The 20,414-nt window shown below is 35.3% G+C and overlaps 1 protein-coding gene across 5 annotated transcripts in view; it reads left to right on the plus strand.

Moving 5' to 3' along the window:
• Window positions 1–20,414, plus strand: part of BBS9 (Bardet-Biedl syndrome 9) — a 299,832-nt gene that overhangs the window by 78,279 nt on the left and 201,139 nt on the right. For all 5 annotated transcript variants that reach the window (XM_053949185.1, XM_053949253.1, XM_053949402.1 and 2 more), the window contains exon 20: window positions 33–185. In XM_053949185.1, coding sequence (XP_053805160.1) covers window positions 33–185 — 153 coding nt within the window. The remainder of the gene's footprint in view (window positions 1–32; window positions 186–20,414) is intronic.

Genomic DNA, 20,414 nt, shown 5'->3' on the forward strand with positions numbered 1-20,414 from the left:
AACTTGAATTCTTGAAAACCCTTGAATTGCAGCTACGTTTGAATGCTGAGAAGTATCAGGAGATGTTATCTGAAAGGGCTGTACAGTTTCGAGCTATTGAGCGGCGACTGCTGACACGATTCAAAGACAAAACTCCAGCTCCTCTTCAACATCTGGACACCTTGCTAGAAGGAACCTTCAGAGAGGTCAGTACAGTTGATTATGAGCCTAACCTTTCTTTATCTTGTTGGTAAAACCCGGCTTAAAGCATATAAGCTATGCTTTCCTGGTTACATTTACCATCCAAGAGACCAGGAAGCAGTAATTTGTTTAACCTAATAGTCCCTGTAACTTTCCAGATGATTTGCAATAGTTTTATTTAATCTGTGACCACAAAATCTTTACTCCTGGGTCATACCAGCTTGACAGCACATCATTCTTTCCTAACTGATGTTGATAGTGTAAATATTTTATAGTTCATGTGAAAATATTTTATAGTTCATAGCTTGTGTAAATATTTTATGGTACACTGTAAACTGGTGGAATGGTTTGGCTGGGGTAACATTCACAACAAAATTGTCTGAGGCTGACCATGTCCTTCCTATGGGGATTTATGTTCTAATCATTTCAGAATGTGATATCTGCAGAAGAACAGTGTTTTTAAAAAAGAAATCCTTCCCAAACCATCCCCATACTGAACAAAGAATAAACCAATCTTTCTTCCTGCCTCAGCTCTGTGTTGCTTTAGGATAAGTTTTTCATAATGTGTCCCCCTTGTTAAGAAGTTACTTTATGTGTTTTGTGCTTTTCTGTTGGAGGATCTGATTTTACTTTCTGACATGCCTTGTTTCAGAAGCTGAGTCACAACTAGAGTCCTTACTGGAAAAAAGATTTACCTTTGCAGTGTTGTACATCACAAAATCTAAAATCCAAAGGTGTTAAGGAAAAAGTATTTCTCCCTACTATTTCATCTAAGAAAACATTTCTTTAAATTGGACAAAACTGCCTTTCCATGTATGCTTATATGTAAGTCAGATTTGCTCAGTCTGTACTCGGTTCACAGTAATATTCCAGTCTTTACTGAGTTCACATGAGATGATTTAAGTTTGAAAGTGGGGATTTTCTGGTTGCTTTAATAAATACTAGGTATTGTGCTAGATGGGTTATTCTTTAACACTTTGAAATGGCATGACTAAATAAGCCTGAAAGATTAACATAAGTGAGTTTCTTGAGTCTGCTTTTGCTGTGTAGAACTTTTTGCCTTTAAACTTAGGGCAACTGGGATATGCGAGATAGTTTTCTTGTGTAGTTGATTTGAAAGCTGAATTCTGAGAATATGGCAAAAGTCAGATTGTTGAAATAGATGCATATTGCCAAAGCTTATTTTATCAAGTCCTTCAGACCAACATGAGATGGGTGCTTTTCTTAACATTACTCTTGTAGGCTTTTTGAATTGGAGTTACAGTAGTTGAAAGAAGAATGAGGAAAAAGATTTCTTTTCAAAGAAGAAATGTTTACATTTTTCATAATTGTTTAAACTTGGTAGATTTCTTGGTAGATTTCCTTTGTAATTTCTTTGTGGGAATCCCCTTCCAAAAAAGAAATGTTGTTATTGTTACTATAAACAAAGTGTAGTAAAATGGTGATTGCCATAGAGACCCCACTCCTGCATGTGTTATTTTGAAAGTGAGAGCTGTGGTAGGATTTAATATTGACTCTTCTCTGGGGGTGAAATGAAATTGCTCAATGTTGCATTTTTGTGTTAGAAAAGACCTTGTTTTCTTTAATTTAGTATCATATTCTGTCTTTATTTGAACAAGTATGTCTAATGCAAATAGTTGAGGTATTCAAAATATGATAAATGTGTTTTCTGAAAAGGAATAATGAGGCTGTTTAAATTTGAGCAGTCTCACTCCAAAAATTCTTTTAGGCATGTAGCTTTTTGACATTGAAATAAATATGCCTTTTCTTATAATCGTCTGAGAATTTCATATCCTCTCTTATGTTAAATATTTTTATAATGAGAAAAGAAAAAATTGCCTTGTTTTATTCCCTCATTTTTCACTGAAGTAATTGTTATGTGCAAAGCAGAGTAAGGTTTTGTTACTTCTCACATTGTGTTTTGTACTCAGAAGGAAAATGTCTGTATTTTGGTTTTATAGTGTATTCCAAACCTTTTCATCTAGAGCAGAAAGGGCTTTACAGTTAGTGAGTGTGTGATTTTATTAGTCTTTTTAACACAGACTCTCCAGGACTTGGGCACTATATGAATTACATTCTTAGTAGAATGATTATTATAGTGTAGGATTTTTTTTAAATTGAAGCTTTAGTATTATAACCTCTGCAAATCCACAGAAATATAAACAACTTTTAAAATACAAATCAAATAATGAATATTCAACTCATGTAGTTTCATTGCCTAGGTGTGATAAATACCTACTTTAAACATGTTCTGTATGGTTTCTTTGCCCACCTGCAAATTGTTATGAATTTCTGAACTGATTAAAATTTTACAACTAAAGTAGATTGTAAATGTTAATTTTCAGATTTTCAGCTTCAAGTAACAGTTGTGTTTGTGTGATAGGTAGGTAAATGTACAATGCCAAAGTTATAGATGTCAAACTGGAGAAAATTAATCAAGCTGCATTTCATTCCCTGGTAAAAAGCATTTCTATTTATAAAGTAATTTTTTGCATTAACCCTTGTACATTACCAACAAGGCAGGCCATATTTAGTGCCCCAATAAAATTACTGATTGCTCTATTAAAAGGAAACTTTAGCTTTACTTTCCATCTTGACAGTAATGAAATGTGTAAGCAGGCATCAGTGTGTGCAATGAAGAAAAGCTTGCTTTTAATTTTATAGTCCTGTTTACATTTTCTTCTAGAATTTGACTTTCTGAAGTAATATTTTAGGTCTAAATAGATTCAAGTGAGTGTTAACAACAGTTAACAAATAGTGACATCAGGTGTTCCATTCTGGAAGGAAAAGAAAAGCTGTTATGTACATAGTAGTCTTGTACATTTGGAATAGGAAATGTTATTCTTATGATCTTTAAGGAGGATTTATAGGAAGGTGAAAATAGAAAAAATCAATGGAAATAATAGAAAAAATCCATTCAAAATGGATGCTATTTATATACCCATGAAATTCTTGATCTGCTAAAAAAAATTAGCAGGGCACTTGGATATGCTGCTAATACTTGCTCTAAGAAAGAATTTTAATAAGATATATTTTAAAGCCATTGAATGGTAGTTGAGATTCCATGTGTTTTGTAGTTTAAAGGACTTCAAATATGAAATGAGATTGTAGCAAATTTTATGGTAGCTGTTGTAAACAGCATGTACTTTCTATAATGCTCCCCTACTAGAGACATGTTATTGCTTGAAAGTGCAGTTTAATAATATTTTATGTCTACAATGTGTTTTCTGTCATAATAGAAAAAAAATATTCATAGTTTGGCAGTAGCGGCAGGTTCTTACCCTGAAATCATAATTTTCATGCATTGACTCTTGGCAAACATTACTTGGATTTCCAGGTACAAGTTGGAATTAATAAATGTCATAAAAATGAGATGCTTCAATTTCTTATTTCAATGCACATGGATTTTATCCTACTGAATGTAAGCAATATTTAGCTGTAAGCTGTGTTTAACCCTGTTTGGAAGCCTACCACAGTTACATTCTTTTAGGGAAGGAGGAGGATGAATTTTAAATATGGGTTGGAGTTCTCCCAGGGCACTGACTGTTCTTTAGCCACTTTTAAATACTTAAAACATGAATCTGAGACAAGACTGAGCAGTTCCAGTTTACAAAAAAGAATGTAATTACAAAGAAATCGCTTCTACCTTGCATTGCTTCTGTTAGCATTACAAAAAATAAGTCAGAAAAAACAAGGCAAATCATGATTTTCCCTGTATCCTCACACTTCCAACATATATAGTACAGTTCCCTTCCTATTCTTTGATGGCAGTATTGTACAGTACCTCAGGTTGTCCCCATGTTCTGAGGTCTCTTCATCCCCATCCTATAAAACCACTGACTTTCTTGTTCTTTAATGATGAGATCTTATCTTTTACCCTTGGCCCCAGTCTCCCTCTGGCAGTTGCTTATTTGTGCACTGTCAAGCCAGCACACAAATTAGTGCTGACTGGCAGTAGCTGCCTACCCAAACAAGAGGGATGATGCCCTCTGTCTCAGTAGAGACAGTTTAATAGTGTTTCTCCCCTCCCATTCTGCTGATTAAGATAATTTAAAAAAATCATATATAGAGGAACTGAATGATTTCTGGCTCTTCATGTTAAAATTTTGTGTGGTCATCAGAAATGACAGTTTCTAGGAATGAACTGACAGAACAAATCTGACATAAATGGCCAGCATAGTTCCATAACCTTAGAGATCTAGACTTAAGAACTACATATTTTCCAAATTGGGTCTTTTTTTTTAAGATCAGTGATACATTTTAGCTTTTCCTTCAGGTATTTTATAAATTTGAGGCCAACTTCCATTCGTGAAAGGATTTAACACATTTTTCTAACCAGAACTAATTGATGCTGAAAATTTGCTTCCTTTATTTTTTCCTAATTCAGCTATTCCTCTGTGTTCATATTATTTATTTTAGTATTGAATAGCCTGTCTCTCATAAATAATTGAAAGTAAGTAGTAATAAGGTGATTTTTAGTGTGATTTCCTGATCCTACTCAGTGAACAATTAGAATCTGTCTAGATTACTCTGCTGTATTTAGTACACAGTTTGTATTTATCTTGGTCTTGCATCTTGTAAGTTCTGTATATGAATTGCATCTTGAAGAGATAAATGCACATGGGAATTTTTCACCTAAAAACTCTTCTTGAAACAAATAGTCTTTCTGATTTCAAGAAGTGCTTATAGGTTTTTCTTTTAATGTAGTAGGAAATGACACAATTCCTACAGATTTGTTTTTCAGTGTGACTTCCCTCATCTGTTCTTCCTTCTGGAAAGTAAGTGTAGTTTTTTGCCATCAGTCTGTTTAAAGTCAACAACAAACACAATTGCTTCCTTGTAGAGACACCATAATTCCTTATTTAGACTAAAGAAGGCAATTCCATCAGGAGGATCCATTTTAATTGCTTAGATGGCAGTAAACAGTATAGGAATTTGTTGCCTGTTACTGAGAAAGCTTTATCCACATATAAAGGTAGCCCCTTTCCTTGAGGTCTGAGATGTGAGCTGTCCCCTCATATACAGCCCTGGAAGTTAGTTGGGCAGCTTGGAGCATTCAGTAGAGACTTCTGAAGAAACAAATGCATTTTTGCAAAGGATTTGGAAGCCAGATGAGTCTAAATGAATGCACTGGTTCTTTTAATTAGTAATGTCACAGGAGTTGTCCTTTTTCTTTCATATGGAAGTCTTGAAGAAAGGTGCATATATTTTCAGAACTTTGTGAACTTCGTTACACAGCTGTTTCTTTGACATAGCCTAATTTAAACAGAAAGATGGACTATCTCATGTTTTTGAGATGAAGTTTAAGAAACTGCACTATTAATGCAGCTGCCAAAACTTAGAACTGGCCCCTGATCCTCTTGGAACTCTTAAGTCCCATGTCATTTTCAGAATGATTCTGAGTAGCTGTACTACATGACAGGATCTAGTCTGGTCTCTGGTCTTAAAAGTTGATATTTTGGTAATCAAATCTAAAGCTACCTTCATTTTCTTTTTCTCAAAGAAAGAAAAATATTTAGAGCAGCACACAATTAAAGCATGTAAGATCAGATTTGCAGCTCAAAGAACATGCAGCTCATGTTAAACAGCTAACTGATTTTTTTTTTAAATAAAAGCCTCCAAAAAAAGAAAGCTGTGATACAACAAACTTTGCAAACTAAATGTATGAACAAAAAGAAAATCTTTTTCATCCCTGAGCAAACTTAAAAGGCCAAGAGAAGTGCATTAAATATTTATGTTTCTTGAGATTTCAGCAGAATGTGTAATTAAACTAAATTTTGGACAGCACTTAAAGGAACTTGGAATGCCTCTGAGCACATATTACTTAACCAGACAATTGTGAGGAATTTTTACCCCAGTGTTACTGATCATGCATGTTATGTCTCTCTTTTGTTGTGGTTTGTGATTAAGCAAGAGTGTTGCAACCTTGTCAAGCAATATATTATGTATTTAAATACTGTGTGCTGGTTCTTGTCCATTTTAGAGTATTTGACACTATAAGGCAAAGTTAGTTTTGGGTGTAAATCATTACAGGATTGAAAGAACTACTTGATTCCAAATCTCTGAAATGTGGCACTTCATATAAAAATCAATTAACAGTTGAAAAATATCTAAAGGTTAGCATACTTTGTTCTCCTTTTGGAACACTTGTGATCACTTTTCAGAACAGATCATTGGCTGATTTAAGTCCCCATTTTTCCTGAGAGCCTGGTTATAAGACATGGGGTTCTGGCCCAATGTCCGAGGGCTTGCCTTTTGCTGGGGGTATTGTCACACGTCTGATTCACCTGTGTTCAGCATCAGCTAGATGTGAATGTGAGGCCATCTGGAGGCTTTACATCTATGTCAAAGTCAAACAAAAAGGTGTACTAATACGCCTTCCCACAGTACTGCACTGATGTAGCTATGTGGCTCCCAGGTGGGGATGGTTCTCTATCTCCTTTCAGCTGGTGTGGAACAATTCTATGACTGTCAGCTACATTCTCTGCAGCTCTGTTTTAGTCTTTTGCTGTGCTGTTGGGGGCTGTACCAAGCAGTACTTCTGGTACTCTGTCTTTTGGTTTCTAGGTATATGCTCTAGGTTTGATCTTGTATCTCTCCTGGTCAGAGTTTTCTGGAATCCAATTAGCTCAAACTTGTGACAACTCTTTAGGCTTTGTCCAGTTCCTGGTGCTGAATTCCCCCTGAAAGAATGTGTACACTTATACACTTATTATAAAGTACACTTAAGGTACTTTATAATTCTGTGAAGGAATTTTTAAATGTGCATGTGTGCATGAATTTTCTTGTTATTATGTAAAATACAGACAGGTGTGTGGAAAAGACAGCCGCTCCAATTGGAAGGTCCGAAGTTATTTTCGTCTGTTCAGCAGGAGATTTGGATCTTGTTGCTATGTTTGTGCTTCCTTTCTCCCCTCTTTGCTTCTCATTTTCTTTGTTTCCCATTTTTCTCTGCTCTCAGAATAAGATTCCCCCAGCTATCAAATGACAGCCTTACAGTTGTTTTTTGAGTCTGTAATTTCTGGTTCTTGGTTGGAAACTCACATGATAGAGCTGACTTCTGGCTAGACAGTTTTTTTGTTCAAGGGAGCTGGAAATACTCTAAGTTAGTGATTCTTGGTGTTTTCAGACTGTTAGATATTGTAATTTCTTTTGATATTTCCATAACGATTTCAGAACAAAGATGGAAAATATATTGAAGGCAAATGCCTTTGCCCTCCTTAGATGTCAGTGTTCATGTACATGTGCACATACATATCTATAACTACTCATAATTCATCATATCTTCATTTTAGTCCTCAGAGTTGCTCCTGGGTGTCTTTTTAGTATTGTCTATATAAAATCCAGATTTCTACTTCTATTATAGTTGGTACTAACAAGTCCAGCACCTAAAATACTGCAGAAAAAAAATTGAATATCCTAATTTTTCTCCTTATCTCTTTTCCATCTACTGTTTAGGAAGCCAGTCTCATATTTTCTAATCTGTAATTTACTACACTGTTAGTTGTAATACAAAGTATGTTTATTACAATTTTCAAAGTAAATACAATTTTCTAATGTTTTGAAAGGCAAAGTACTGTTCCTTGCAATATTTTAACACTTGCAATGTGTGGAGCACTTGGATCGTTGGTGGTTTGTAGTTGGTGACAAATAAAACTCAATATGTTCTGTTCACTAAAACACAGGGAATGTCATTAAAGGTCCATTAACTCTTTGTTCAAGCCCCTTAACTCTTTTCCTTGCTTATTAATCAGTTGATAAAAATCTCAAACGTGATCATTAATGATTGAGTATTCTCTCTCCAGTGGCACTTCTGACACACAAGGCCTCAGCAACTTGACATTTTGGGAATGATTCATTACTTGATTAGTAAGGACTTTTACCTCAAAGCAAAACCATTAGGGTTTATCGTGCATGACTCAAAGGCTATATATCACACTCTCTCCTGTAATAGTCATTTTCCCCAGATAATGTCAGTGAGAGCTACACCCATAGTATAAATTAGCTCTTTTTGGCTTGAATAAATATGCTGTTCCTTGGAGGAGTTATATTTAACTTCTCTTGTTTTATTGCTGTTTCTGCTAAATGTAGTTTTTTCATAGCCACTAGAAGCAGCTTGTTGGCTATTACATATAATTAAAATTCTCAATTTTACTGGTGTTCAAATAGTGTTATGTTTCTATTTCCTTAAGACTTATTTAAATTTAACAGTGGAATACCTACAATATCATCAAAGCCCCTTTTTATTAGAAGATGTATTCCAAAAAAAGGTCTGAAAGTAGTTAGCTGTTCTTGGGAAGCATATATTAGGATTACTGGCAAAACTCTTCTGTATTTTGGTCTGTGGTAGCAATTACTTACTTCAGTGTGGGACAGTTTTCTGATAGGTTAGTCAGTTTGTGGGACAAATCGGTAAATTGTTCACATTATCAGTAAGGTTTTTTTTTTTATTATTTTGTGGAGGGAATTAGACACATGTAAAAGCAGGAAACAGCACAGCCATGACAAGAGAAAGAGATTGGCAGTAAAATGTTCTTGTGTGGGTAGATATGGCAGAGAGTGCCTCAACTGGAGTCTGTTGGACTGCATTCAGTCTGGTCTGTCATATTTTCCACATAGGAGGGTTCCAGCTACACTGTGCTGTGTCCTACAGCCCTGTCTACTGAATTACTCCCCTTGAACCTGTGAATAGCCAACTTTGAACACCCACTCCTCCATTCAAATCAGTAAAGGACCAGAGGTGTGATTTTTATTAATTTTTTCCCCCCACTCCTCTTGGGGTGGCGTTCCCACTTTAGACCTATGGCACCATTGTGACCTCTTGAAGGATTCCGCAGCCTTTGGTTCAGTCCTCAGGGGCATGGGCAGATTGTACCCTCTGGTGTATAAAGGCAATGTAAGAAGTAATTTTTGTCACTTCTTGTGATGTAAACATTCTCTGGCACTTTCGGTGACATTTGTTTCATTGGCTAATGACTTTTTGAAGGGGAAGAAATAATATTCCCTTGTAATGGTACATCTTGTATCCTCAGCCTAATATGAGGTCACCAGACCATATATGAGGGCTTTCTGTAGGGACTGAAAGAGCCTGTGTGCATTTGAATGAGTGAAAATGGAACCGGTTGGTTACAATTCCCCAAAGAAAGGAATACTGATAATATTTATTTCTTTGAAAGAAATGTCATATCAGATAATCTGGATTATTGGATACCCTTGTTGAAGTTTAAATCATTGACAGTCTCTTTCACTGGGAGAAGTGTATTCCATAGGCAAGGGAGGAAGTGTTATGCAGTAGTGTAATCAAAACTTGAATAAAAAATTGATACCATCTTCATGGAAGGAAGGAAACACTCTTATTTCATGCTCCCTAGAAAGTTTTGTGTATCAGCCCTGTAATTTTGTAGTATGGAAGCATTTGAGGCATAAAAAATATATAGCTAAGACCTACTGAGCATCTCTGGTAGAAGTCACAGTATTTATTTTGGGAGTTTCTATATATGATCTTAGTGAAATTTCTCATTTTAATTGAATAGTCCAGCTATGATGAATTAAGTGACTATTACATGGTTATTAATTTTGGTTCATTTCTGCATGTAGTACTATGAGCATTTTTGGTGACTTGGGACATAATTTTAATAATTTGCCTTTGGGTGGCTACTGTACTTGTTTTACCAGTGTGTACATGGGTGCAGTGCCTTCAGATAGCTGAAAGAACATTGAACTAGATCATTTTCTGCTGTAAGGTCAAGATAAGTATACTGATTTCTTAGATATGCAGTAGATGACAGTTTTGCATTGTGGATAGATGTCAACTATATGTTGGTTTCAAATTCACAGAGTAAATATTTCACAGACTTTCATACTTGGATTCAGTGAAATGCCTGGTTATACATTCATTATACCAACAATAAATACTAAGGGGGAGAGCTACATAATTAATGTAAATCAATAGCATTTTATGCCAAACTCAGATTTAAAACCAAACAAAAAGATCTCCCTCGCCCCAAAACAAAACCAAAAACCACACAGGAAATAAGTATTTGATGGCCAAATTAACTAAATTATTTACTCATCTAATGCTTGCAGATCTTGGGTTGTAGCTGTACTGTAAACTCAGCAACACCACGCTATTTTGTCTGCAAACTTAAGCTTAAACATCGGTCTGTACAACTACTTACTTCCATTACCATATAGAGAATGAGCAACTAAATTACTATTCTGTTGTTCTTGGGTAGTCTTGCAGGTGTGAAATTTGATTTAGTCACTGGTGATGGCTGGCCCAAGGTGACTTGTACAGACCAATGTCAGAGGTGGAGATAAGACCTCACATTATCAGTCCCCTGCTCTACACACTCCTGTTCAGCTCAGTGAAGAATCTGTTTGGTACTACTTACTAGAGGCAGTATAGTAGTAGACTGTAGATTCCTGCAGAAAAACCAAGTTCAAAAATAGTATAGGTGATTTATCAATAAAAAATAAAAATCTGTTTCCTTTTGTATGTGTCCCTTGCACTCAGCTCAGAGCTGCTGCTTTAGCCACTACCTTTCTGCAGAAAAATGTAACTTGTGTGGTCATTCTCCCAGTTTAGATCTTTTTAATAAAAGGTACAGTTTATATTAGAGCTAAACTGTTGGTTAAATCTGTAAACTGACAAAAACAAAAGAGAAAAGATCTTTCTTCTCCATTTCTTCCTGCCAGCTGGTGTCTCAACAGGACTATTTTATATCTCAGTTTTGCTTAACTACTAACTTCTACAGAATAAGTACTTCTACATTGTAAAGCCTATAATTATTCTGTTGTGGATAGTTTAAACCATTATGAAAAGGGGAAAGTCGGTTAACAAAGGAAAATTTGGCATAATGAACTGCAGGGTTCAGAAGTCAGGAATGAAGAAGACAGTAATGATGACTATCATAACTAAAGGCATATTTTCAGGCTTTTATTAAATAGAATGTTCTGCCCATTCTGCTTGCCTTGAGTTCTTTGACAAAGTTTTATGGCTGCCAATTTCTTGGTTTAATATTAGCAGTTTGTTTTGGATACAGACTTGGTGCTATTTAGATATCTTAAAATTTTGTGTTTGCTTGAATTTCTTGTTGGATGGACAACAAGGACCCTGAAATGTTGAGTTGACAGAGTTTGACCGTAACAACTGTGATCTTTCTTTTTCCAGAAAGCCTCTTGGTGGGCCTAGAAAACTGTATGTATGGCTGCTGAAGGCTATACTTGCCAATTAAATTCCTGGAATATGGGAAGGAGAAGTATGGAAAAAGACATTATATATCACAGGAACTGGATTTTTAAAAAATTATATTTTTAAAGGAATCATTCCATTTCCCTTTAGGAAATTTGAAAGTATTTGGAATGGATAACATAATTTTTATCTTGTTCATTGTTTATATTCTTAAGGCTAGTCTACTTAGAAAAAGCAACACCTATTAAAGGCCTTTGAAATCAGAGTCTTTCATGTTACAATGAGTCTATTTACTGCTGTCAGTAGGCTTGTAATATATTTAGCTTGAAGAGGTTAACAAGCATACCTTGGAGTGTTACTTTTATTTTCTGTTCTGTGACACTTAGCAAAATCCCATTATACAATTGAGTAGTATTATAATGTTAAAATGTTAATTTGTTCTGCATTCCGTTAAAATTGGATTTTTTCTTCTTGTGCACTGGCCCATGCGTTTTGTATAAAACCTATAATTTAAACACTACTCCATAGAAATGTTCTAAATTAGTAACCTTTTGCCTTTGCTACCTTAATTACATCTCATTATTTACTACTTAAAGAGCAACCTCTAGCTACTGGTTAAATATTTGCTAGCTAAATAGATTTGTCATGTTAAAGAAAACAGTAGCCCTTGCCTTGGTTGTAATGTGTTTAGGATTTCAGAGTTTTGAGAAAATTACAGAGTTTTGAGAAAATTATGTGCTTCATGCTTTAACTTCTTTGAATTTTCCTTATTTTTTCATTTCTCCTTAATGAACATTTCAATAGCTCTCTGTTGCATTTCAATAGGTAATTGAAAGTCTGTCTTAAAATAAGTATTTTGAAAAGGGCTGTTGTGTTTTGACATGGTCTATGTCTTCTAGTTACTTTCATTCCTTTTAGCTTTTATAAGCATCTGATACAGTGAACTTCTGTTTTTATTATGGAAACAAATATAAAGCAGATTACTTGTTGGCTACTAATAGCTATATTTCAGATTTTTACCTCCTTTTGGGAGGAAGGCTGTTCTGTTTGATCAGAATCACAAGGAATAATATTCATTAAAACATCTGATGAGTTGTCTTTTCTGACAAATTTGAAGATCATTTCTCTTTGGTCTTTTAATTGTATGCAAAAATTATACTGCAGAAGTTATTGACAGCTTGCAGGATGGCTTAATCTTCAGTATTTTTTTCACATCCACTAGATTGTATTTTTTGCTCTTTTTATTGCTTTGTCTTTTGCTAATTTTCAATTAGTATAAAACCATATGCAATCAGTTAGAATTCCATAATGTTAAACTCCTCCCTGTCATATGCAAAGGTATTCTGTTTAATTTTCTATTTTATATATATAAATATATATTTTTTTTTTTTCCCTCAAGATCCACAGTAGTGGAAGCTCATTAATAACAGATTTGTCTGTCTGACTTGATTCCTACCCAGTACCTAACTACTCTAACTACTGCTCTCCTTATCTAGTTATTAAATTCTTGTCTGCACTGTCCATTTGTTTTGGAAGCCAGTGTCTCCAAAAAGCCAGTGTCTTTTGGAAGCCAGTGTCTTCTTTCACCCATTCTTCCCATGTATTTTCTTACATTACAGGTTAAAAATTGCAGACTGGCATGGTTATGTAATACCACTGACTTTATTTTTAACAAAGACAACAGGGGCAAATGGAGAAAACACATTGATGCGAATCTTCATCTTGTTCATGTGTTTTTGATTCTGTGGGAAACCCACTTATGGAACAGATAAACATTTGTCTTCTAGTGTACACTTTTGTTCCTGTAAAAATCAGTTTTAATTCCTGAAACATATTAAACTTTTTCTCAAAAAAAGTTAAATGGGGGAATACCAGCAATGCATTTACAGGGAAACTGGTTGGCCTGTCCAATTCTAGGCCAAGTACTTCAACCTTTGAAGTAGATAGTTTCTCTGAAAACTTCTTTTTGCTTTTTTATGCCAGTGTTTATACATTCTGTATCCATAAGCTCTGAAACAATTACTTTACTATTCATGCAAAGATTTGAGTGATTTGTTGCTTATTGTCTGTATTCTTGGGTTTGGATTTAGCAAGTCAGTCTGTAAAGGCAATGACTCCCTAAGTGGCCCTGGTTTTTATTAATTAATTAATTTATTTATTTATTTATTTTTGCAATACTAAAAAAAGCTCTATGGAAACTCTTCTTTGAGAAGAGTTTTTGAGATTTATGTGGATTACAAAGCATTAAGAAGGGTTATTCCTTAATTTTCTTTACTAGCAAAAATGCCAAGATACTATTTTAGCAGGTGTTAGTAAAATTGAAAAGCATGCTTTGTATTTGGGGACTGGTGCCAATATCTGTGTTTGCAGCAGCCAAGACAGGTCTAAGAGTGAAGGCTTTTTTCCTCATTGCCCTCGGAAGACTGCAGGAGTTGAATCTGTGATATTTACTTCCCCTTATTTTTTTTTTTTTTTTTTTCTTTTTTTGGAAGTTAATGGCCACTGCAAAGGAGTTTCTACTCTCTGGAGAGAGGGGAGGGGAGAGAGGGAGGGAAGGAAGGAAAAAAGTCAGAACACTTTGTTTTGATCACAGGTGCATTTTTCTAGTAGGAGGTCACATTTAATTTGTGTAGCATGTTTTGGTGGTTCTGGAACAGATCCTCAGCCAGAATGAATTATCATGGGAGTTAATAGCTCTGACTGTTAGCACAAGCTGGAGTCTGTTCTCTAGCCCAGGTAAGTTTGTTCATTTTTTTTAAATTGAAACAAATGTGACTGAATTGTAACATTTCATAAAAGAAAATGCAGTATCTTTTTAAAAGAGTCAAAGTCTTGTCTCATTTTCTGTGAATGTTGTAATAACCTATGTGGTCTCTTATTTTTTTTTTTGTATTTTGATTGTGGATCAAATGGAGGGGGCTAGGTGTCTGTGCATATATTGTTGTTAGAGAATAGCATGTATATCAGGTGAAGGATAGGTAAAATGATACATTTGCAAATCCAGGCTCTTCCAAACTCTATTTCAAGAGGCTTTTCTGTGTCTTATTGAGGCACTTAATTTATTGTAGTTTTATTCTGAACTTGGGGAGCCCTCTTTAGTTCTGTTCTACCTAGGAGCGTTTTAGATGCTCTAACATTAAAAATAGGCCACTTTATTAGGCCAACTAAATATGGCTTTAAATGTCTAGATTCTGGTTTGAATAATATATATGCTTTAAAAGAGTACACTTTTTACAATAAATTGCCCAAATTTTTTGCCTCTCTTATTAAATTACATTTTTCATCATGTATGGAACAGATTTACTTTCAGTGGAAAAATTGATTGTTCCAGCAGAGTGCAGCAAAAGACAAATATTGTAAATATGTTTCACTTTCCTGTCAAGAGTTGGTATGCTGTAAAAAAAAAAAAAAAGGAGCTCATCATACATAAAATACCAAATTTTGGAGGAAATGTATAAGAAGATTGCAGTCTAGTTAAATTTTTTCAGCTATTTTTTCCTTCTGAAACATTGATAGAATTTACTAGGAAAATTATCATTAAAGAAGTGTTAATATACAATTAGGTAAATTCTAAGGTCTCTCAAGCTTTCCTGATAAATCGAAGCAGAACTTTGAACAGTAGGTAGCTAAATGCTACTGGTTAGTACTTCATCTGAGGCCAGACCGCAATCTGATGGAAGAGTTGAAACTACAATTCAGGTTTCTTGTCTTCTTCCCCACACTTAAGCTATTGGCCTCCCCTGTCTTTTATAATTTTAGCCACAAATATTTGTTTCTTTGGTGTGGTTTTTTTTTTTTTTTTTTTTTTTTTTTTTTTTTTTTACCAGCATAATTGCTTAGAAGTCTGCAAGTCTAATGGCTTTGGCCTTTGTTTCACCATAACATGCAAATATTTTTCTTTAACCTTTTAAAGTCTTAATTTAATTGGCCCCATTAAGACCAGATTATATAATTACCGTGACCCTCCAAAATGTAAGAAAGAGTAGCATGCACCTAGAACTATCTGGATAATACATACAATTTGAGTCAATCTTCCAGAAATCTTGAGGGGAAATTCCCAGTGATGCCAAAGGATTCTTGCATATTCCCTATGTGTCTGCATGTCTAAACTCACTTAAGGATGCTTTTTCTTCATGTAGGCAAAACTTTGCTGGATAGCAGCAATATAGAAGAAGTGAAAACACCACTTAAAAGTATAGCTTTTTATAACACTGGACCCAGTAGTAGTTTTCAGAAATGGAAAATAAGAAATTAAGCCTGAAAACATGTTGATGAGTCTAAGAGCAACATATATTCAGTATTTTCTTAGCTAAATATGTATATTCAAGAATTGAAAATTAAAATGGATGTATAAAATATTTCTTAAGAAATCTCAAAGGAATGCGGTTTTCCTTAATCTGCCTGCTAAAATTCATATAATTTGAATCAAGCCATAGTTTTTTATTAATACTCTCTAGTGTTGTTCCCATGTCAGAATCTGGATTTAGAGCTGTAAGCAGGCTTATGTTTTCCCTGTTTGGGTTACAGCCTGATCCCCTGGTCCTCCTGATCCTGGGTTTCAAAATGCCTTCCACTGCCAAAGTTAAAGTGGGAACTGTTCCCAGAGAGTTCATTCTCAGCTCGTTAATCAACATGAGCAGGTCACGTGAGAGACTGAGGATGAGTGAGTCTGCTGGGATCCCCATCCAGTCATTTTTGGGCACTGATGACCCATCACCCCACAGTCTGTGTCCCATCCATCAGCAGGTCCCCTTCCCCTCTTGCCACCAGTGGCCCTTACCTGACACCTTTGCCCAGTAGAAGTGCAGGGTTTGTTGCACTAGTCCCTTCCCTGTACTCCTCACTGGTCAGATGAGGACAATTCCCTAGGGCACAGTGGGAGAAGTAGCATGTGGGTAAACTGATTTTGCCATACTGAAGGGGTAGGGATGTTTGGAGAGAAATTAGATCAGGGCTTTTAGGAGGCTATCCCACCATTTCAGTCTGCTGCAACCAATAGTTCTCTAGTTCTCCCATGTCCTCTGACTCTAGCAGCTGTTGGTAACAGCCTCTGAGATATGCTGAATGATTTGCTTCTACTGTGATTTTGAATCTGTCTGATGGCAGTAAAAAAAAAGTTTCTGTTCAATTTGAAAATTCCTGTTTGTTTCTGATCAGGTTGTTCAATACAGTGTGAAGTAAATTTTTCTGGTACCTACAGACTCCAGTTAGTCTCAAGGCATCCAGTGTATTGCATGTTCTGTAAGCACAGGAAAAAGTTTTCCCTTTTTTTTCCCCCCTGAAGGTCTTGCCATTTCAGTTCACCGAATCCTAATCAAGTTTTGAATTTAATGGATCTACTATCCTTGGGTTAGGATGAAGGCCAGAGTGATAAGAACATGGAGGTATTTAGGAAAGCTGTTACACAATCAGATTAATCTTGTTCATTTATTGGCTTTTAGTACTGTTTTTTGTTTAAATTTTTGGATCTGTCTCAGTCTGTAGTCTGAAGGGAATTAGTTACTGACCTTTCCCATACCAGAAAAACTTAACAGAGCAAGAATGGTGCAAAGCTCATCTGGTATTTTTCTGGCCTTAGCTTTGTAAAGATTTTATTTACAAGAAGACAAGGGGGAGTATATTTAAGAATCACTCACTAAAGAGAAAATGTGATTGTTGGAATGGCCATTATTCCTGTGAAAGTAATAATTTTACAAAGCACCGTGTTAGTTTTGGTAAACTAAAGGAAGAGTGGTCAACAAATACAGGCCATAAGGTTCACAAAGAAAAGCTAAAATTCTCTCCAAATAGTGTGGGACATGTGGCAATGACTAATTTTAGGCCTGCACTACAGTATTCTTTTAGTCTTAACATTTCTTTTGTGGTAGTACACTGTGGCCACACTCAAGTTGGAACCTTTCTCTGTGGGCAGTCCAAACTTAAATTACCAATCATTGCCTCAAATACTGTACAGTCTGATACAATATTTCTTTTTCTTTTTTGTAGCATAATGGGTACGTTCACAGTGATGGATTTTTACTTATTTTTTACTTTCTAACTGATTGGAATTTGGAAATAAGGAAAGATATAAAGTGTTTGAATGCAGACAAAAACCAGCTTGTTTTACAGAAGCATTGCTTTAATACTATAAAAATGAATATTTTAAATTGGCACTGACTGCAGTCAGGAGCTGGCCTCTAACTTTGCTTTCTGGAAGGCTCATCTGTATATCTGCCAGCAGAATGGACTTTCTCTGTAGATAGTTTTTATTTGTATTTTCAGGTGCTGGTTGCTTCATGAATTCTGCTGGGAAGGCCACTTGTAGATATGAAATCACAATTTGAAAAATTTGGAAAGTTTACAGGTGGCCAATATAGATGTATCATTGAAAAGATATAGCAACCACTACAATAATATAATGAGCCTGAACATAGTAATAAAAACCTTCTGTATTGAGGAGTCTTTGGGATAATCATGACCCCTTGATAATTATCATGATGGGATTTGGTAGGTTGGTTCTGAAATTAATATATGACAAAGTCTTTCGTCTTTGAGAACTATGTTCTGTAAGTGAAATGAAGATTTTAAAAATTGAGCAAGTGTGAAGAATGTTCTAAGAAAGTGTCTACAATAAATATGCTCAGTGTTTGGGTTTTTTTGAGATAGGAAAATAGAAGGTGGAATGATAATTTGAAGAGAATATGATGTCCCCGTGTTTTTTTGCTTCAATGATGATACAAACTATATGCCCCTGGACTGACTGTAGCTTCTGAACTGCATGCAGGGAAAAAGGAGAGTTTCAAGGCCCTGGAATACAGAGATGTCTTTGTTATCATGGTATGAGAACCTTTGCAGCCTTCTTTCTACTTTTCCAAGCACTGCAACTAGCAGGGGGTGTTTATGATCTGCACAGACTCTGATTGTTCTTGACGTTGTGGGGCAATAGAGAAGGAGAACTGAACCTTGGATGGATTTGTGAAGCCCCTGGGAGAGGTGAGTGCAGACAATTTTGAAGTAAGGTATTGTGTAGGAAAGCACTTTGTACCTATAGTTCTCAGTGCTAGTGAGACTAACAAAGATGGATCTTCATTCAAGGGAGGTACATATGTGTGGAAACTTTTTACTTTTGGGTAAGAAAATATGAATTTAGGAAGACTGAAGGCCAGAGCAAGGTAGTAGGGATTGTACTTGGGATAAAAGATGGGTAAGGAGACACTGAAGAGAAGAGGAGAATTTGGAAATTTCAGACAAAATAACTTGCAGGCAAATTGTTTTTACACATAAAGCTTCATCTCAGTTTTTAAATCCAAATCATCTATGGAGGCCTAGAAATTATTTAAAGCAGGATTGGACATTTAGGTTTTGTGCGTCATGATTGGGAGGGAAAGCAGGGGGGAGGGGAAGAATTCCCAGCAAGTACAGAAGCTAGTCATGCTTCAAAGAAATAATAAATATTTGGTAAGGAGAGAGCAACATTTATGCTGCTTTTACACTTTTGTCACTTGGTTGATTTTTTTTTTTCATCTAGTAAAGATAATAAATGAATAATCATAAAATATTTGTGTTTGGAAGTTCTTCCTTGGTGTTCATGAAGAGTATTTATTTTCCATCAGCCTTTTACAGTGTAACATTGATTGGTGTGTGTAATGTATTATTCATACTGTTCTAGTTTCATCCCATTAGCAATGCCAACATTATGCTGAATTCTGCAGTGGTAATCTTGTATGAAGTCTTTGTACAGCAAATTCTGCTGTGGTTGAGATCCTGTTTCACATTTAGTGACAAGACAGAATGAACTGTAGAACCTTATTGATACCACTCAGACTTTGTTTCCCTTCTTCCCTCCAAGGAAATGAGAATTGTAAGTGTATTGTAGTCCTATAAAGCCAAATTGTGAAAGGCAGAAAGTATATCATAACTGGTTTAATTTGGTTCTTATTTATGTCTTTGTTTTCCTGGTAGCCAATGCCCTTAGAAGAGCCAAATGACTAAACCCATCACATTGAAAAAATAGCAAGAGCAGAATTAAAAACAGCCTTCAGATTAAAAAGTCTGGCATTTTGGTCCACATGTGTGATCCTATGGGTGCAATTTTGATAGTGCAAATTGTTCTGTGTAGAGTTGATTTAAATATGTGCCAAATCCAACTGCTCATCATGGTTAAGATTACTGAAGGTCTGCCTAATGTTAGTAAAAAAAAAAAGTATTTTGTTTATATCTTTAATATTTATTTTTTAATCATTTAGTACAGGAACTTTTTTTCATGTACAATAGGCCCAGCCCAACATTCAATGATAAACTGCTCATTGACTGACTGATTTGGGCCTGGTGTGAAGGTTTGGGGTTTTTTTTGTTCTGAAAAAAATGGACCTCTCCATAGACTTTTCTGAGAATCTAGGTCATAATAAATTGAAAGTTTTAGACAGGTGAATGATAATTAATTTAAAAATATCATAGTTCCTAAATACTTAAGGTGTGGAATAAGAAAGAAATAAATTAGAAACTTGACAATTTTTTTTCTCAAACGTTTTCGTTTTTAAAACAGCTGCATAAACAAGCAAACAGTCTCTTCTTGGCATGAATACTTAAAAAAAAAAATCCCATGCTTTAAGGTAGATACATCATGGAGGAGAAATGGTTGGCATCTGTGAAACTGTATTTCTTTGCATTTTTTATCTTTGTACACAGGGAGAGCCTGAACAAAAGTGGGAGGTCTGCTGGGGAAATTGGAAGCTCACAAATCAACCAGACCCACAGTTCTGAAAAAAATGAGATGAGGGTGGAAGAGTCTCTAGATTTTAAGGAATAAATAAGATGAAACAAAGACAGCTTGAGGGGCAAAAGGAATAGATTCAATAGTTAAGGAAGAGTACACCAAAGGAATAGAAGCCAAATGTTTTGCTTTTAAATGGTGATGATGGGGGAGAGTGATTATTTTTGGTTGAAAATGAGTGCTTATTCCAAGAGGCAAGATTGTACTATGGTCTTTATTGAAGCTGGGTAAAAGACTTGCTCAGTCTTTTGGAGAATAACTAGACAAGCATTCTTTAACAGGCTCTAG

Source organism: Vidua chalybeata, chromosome 1 (genome assembly GCF_026979565.1).
Source record: "Vidua chalybeata isolate OUT-0048 chromosome 1, bVidCha1 merged haplotype, whole genome shotgun sequence".
Taxonomy (NCBI): Eukaryota; Metazoa; Chordata; class Aves; order Passeriformes; family Viduidae; genus Vidua; species Vidua chalybeata.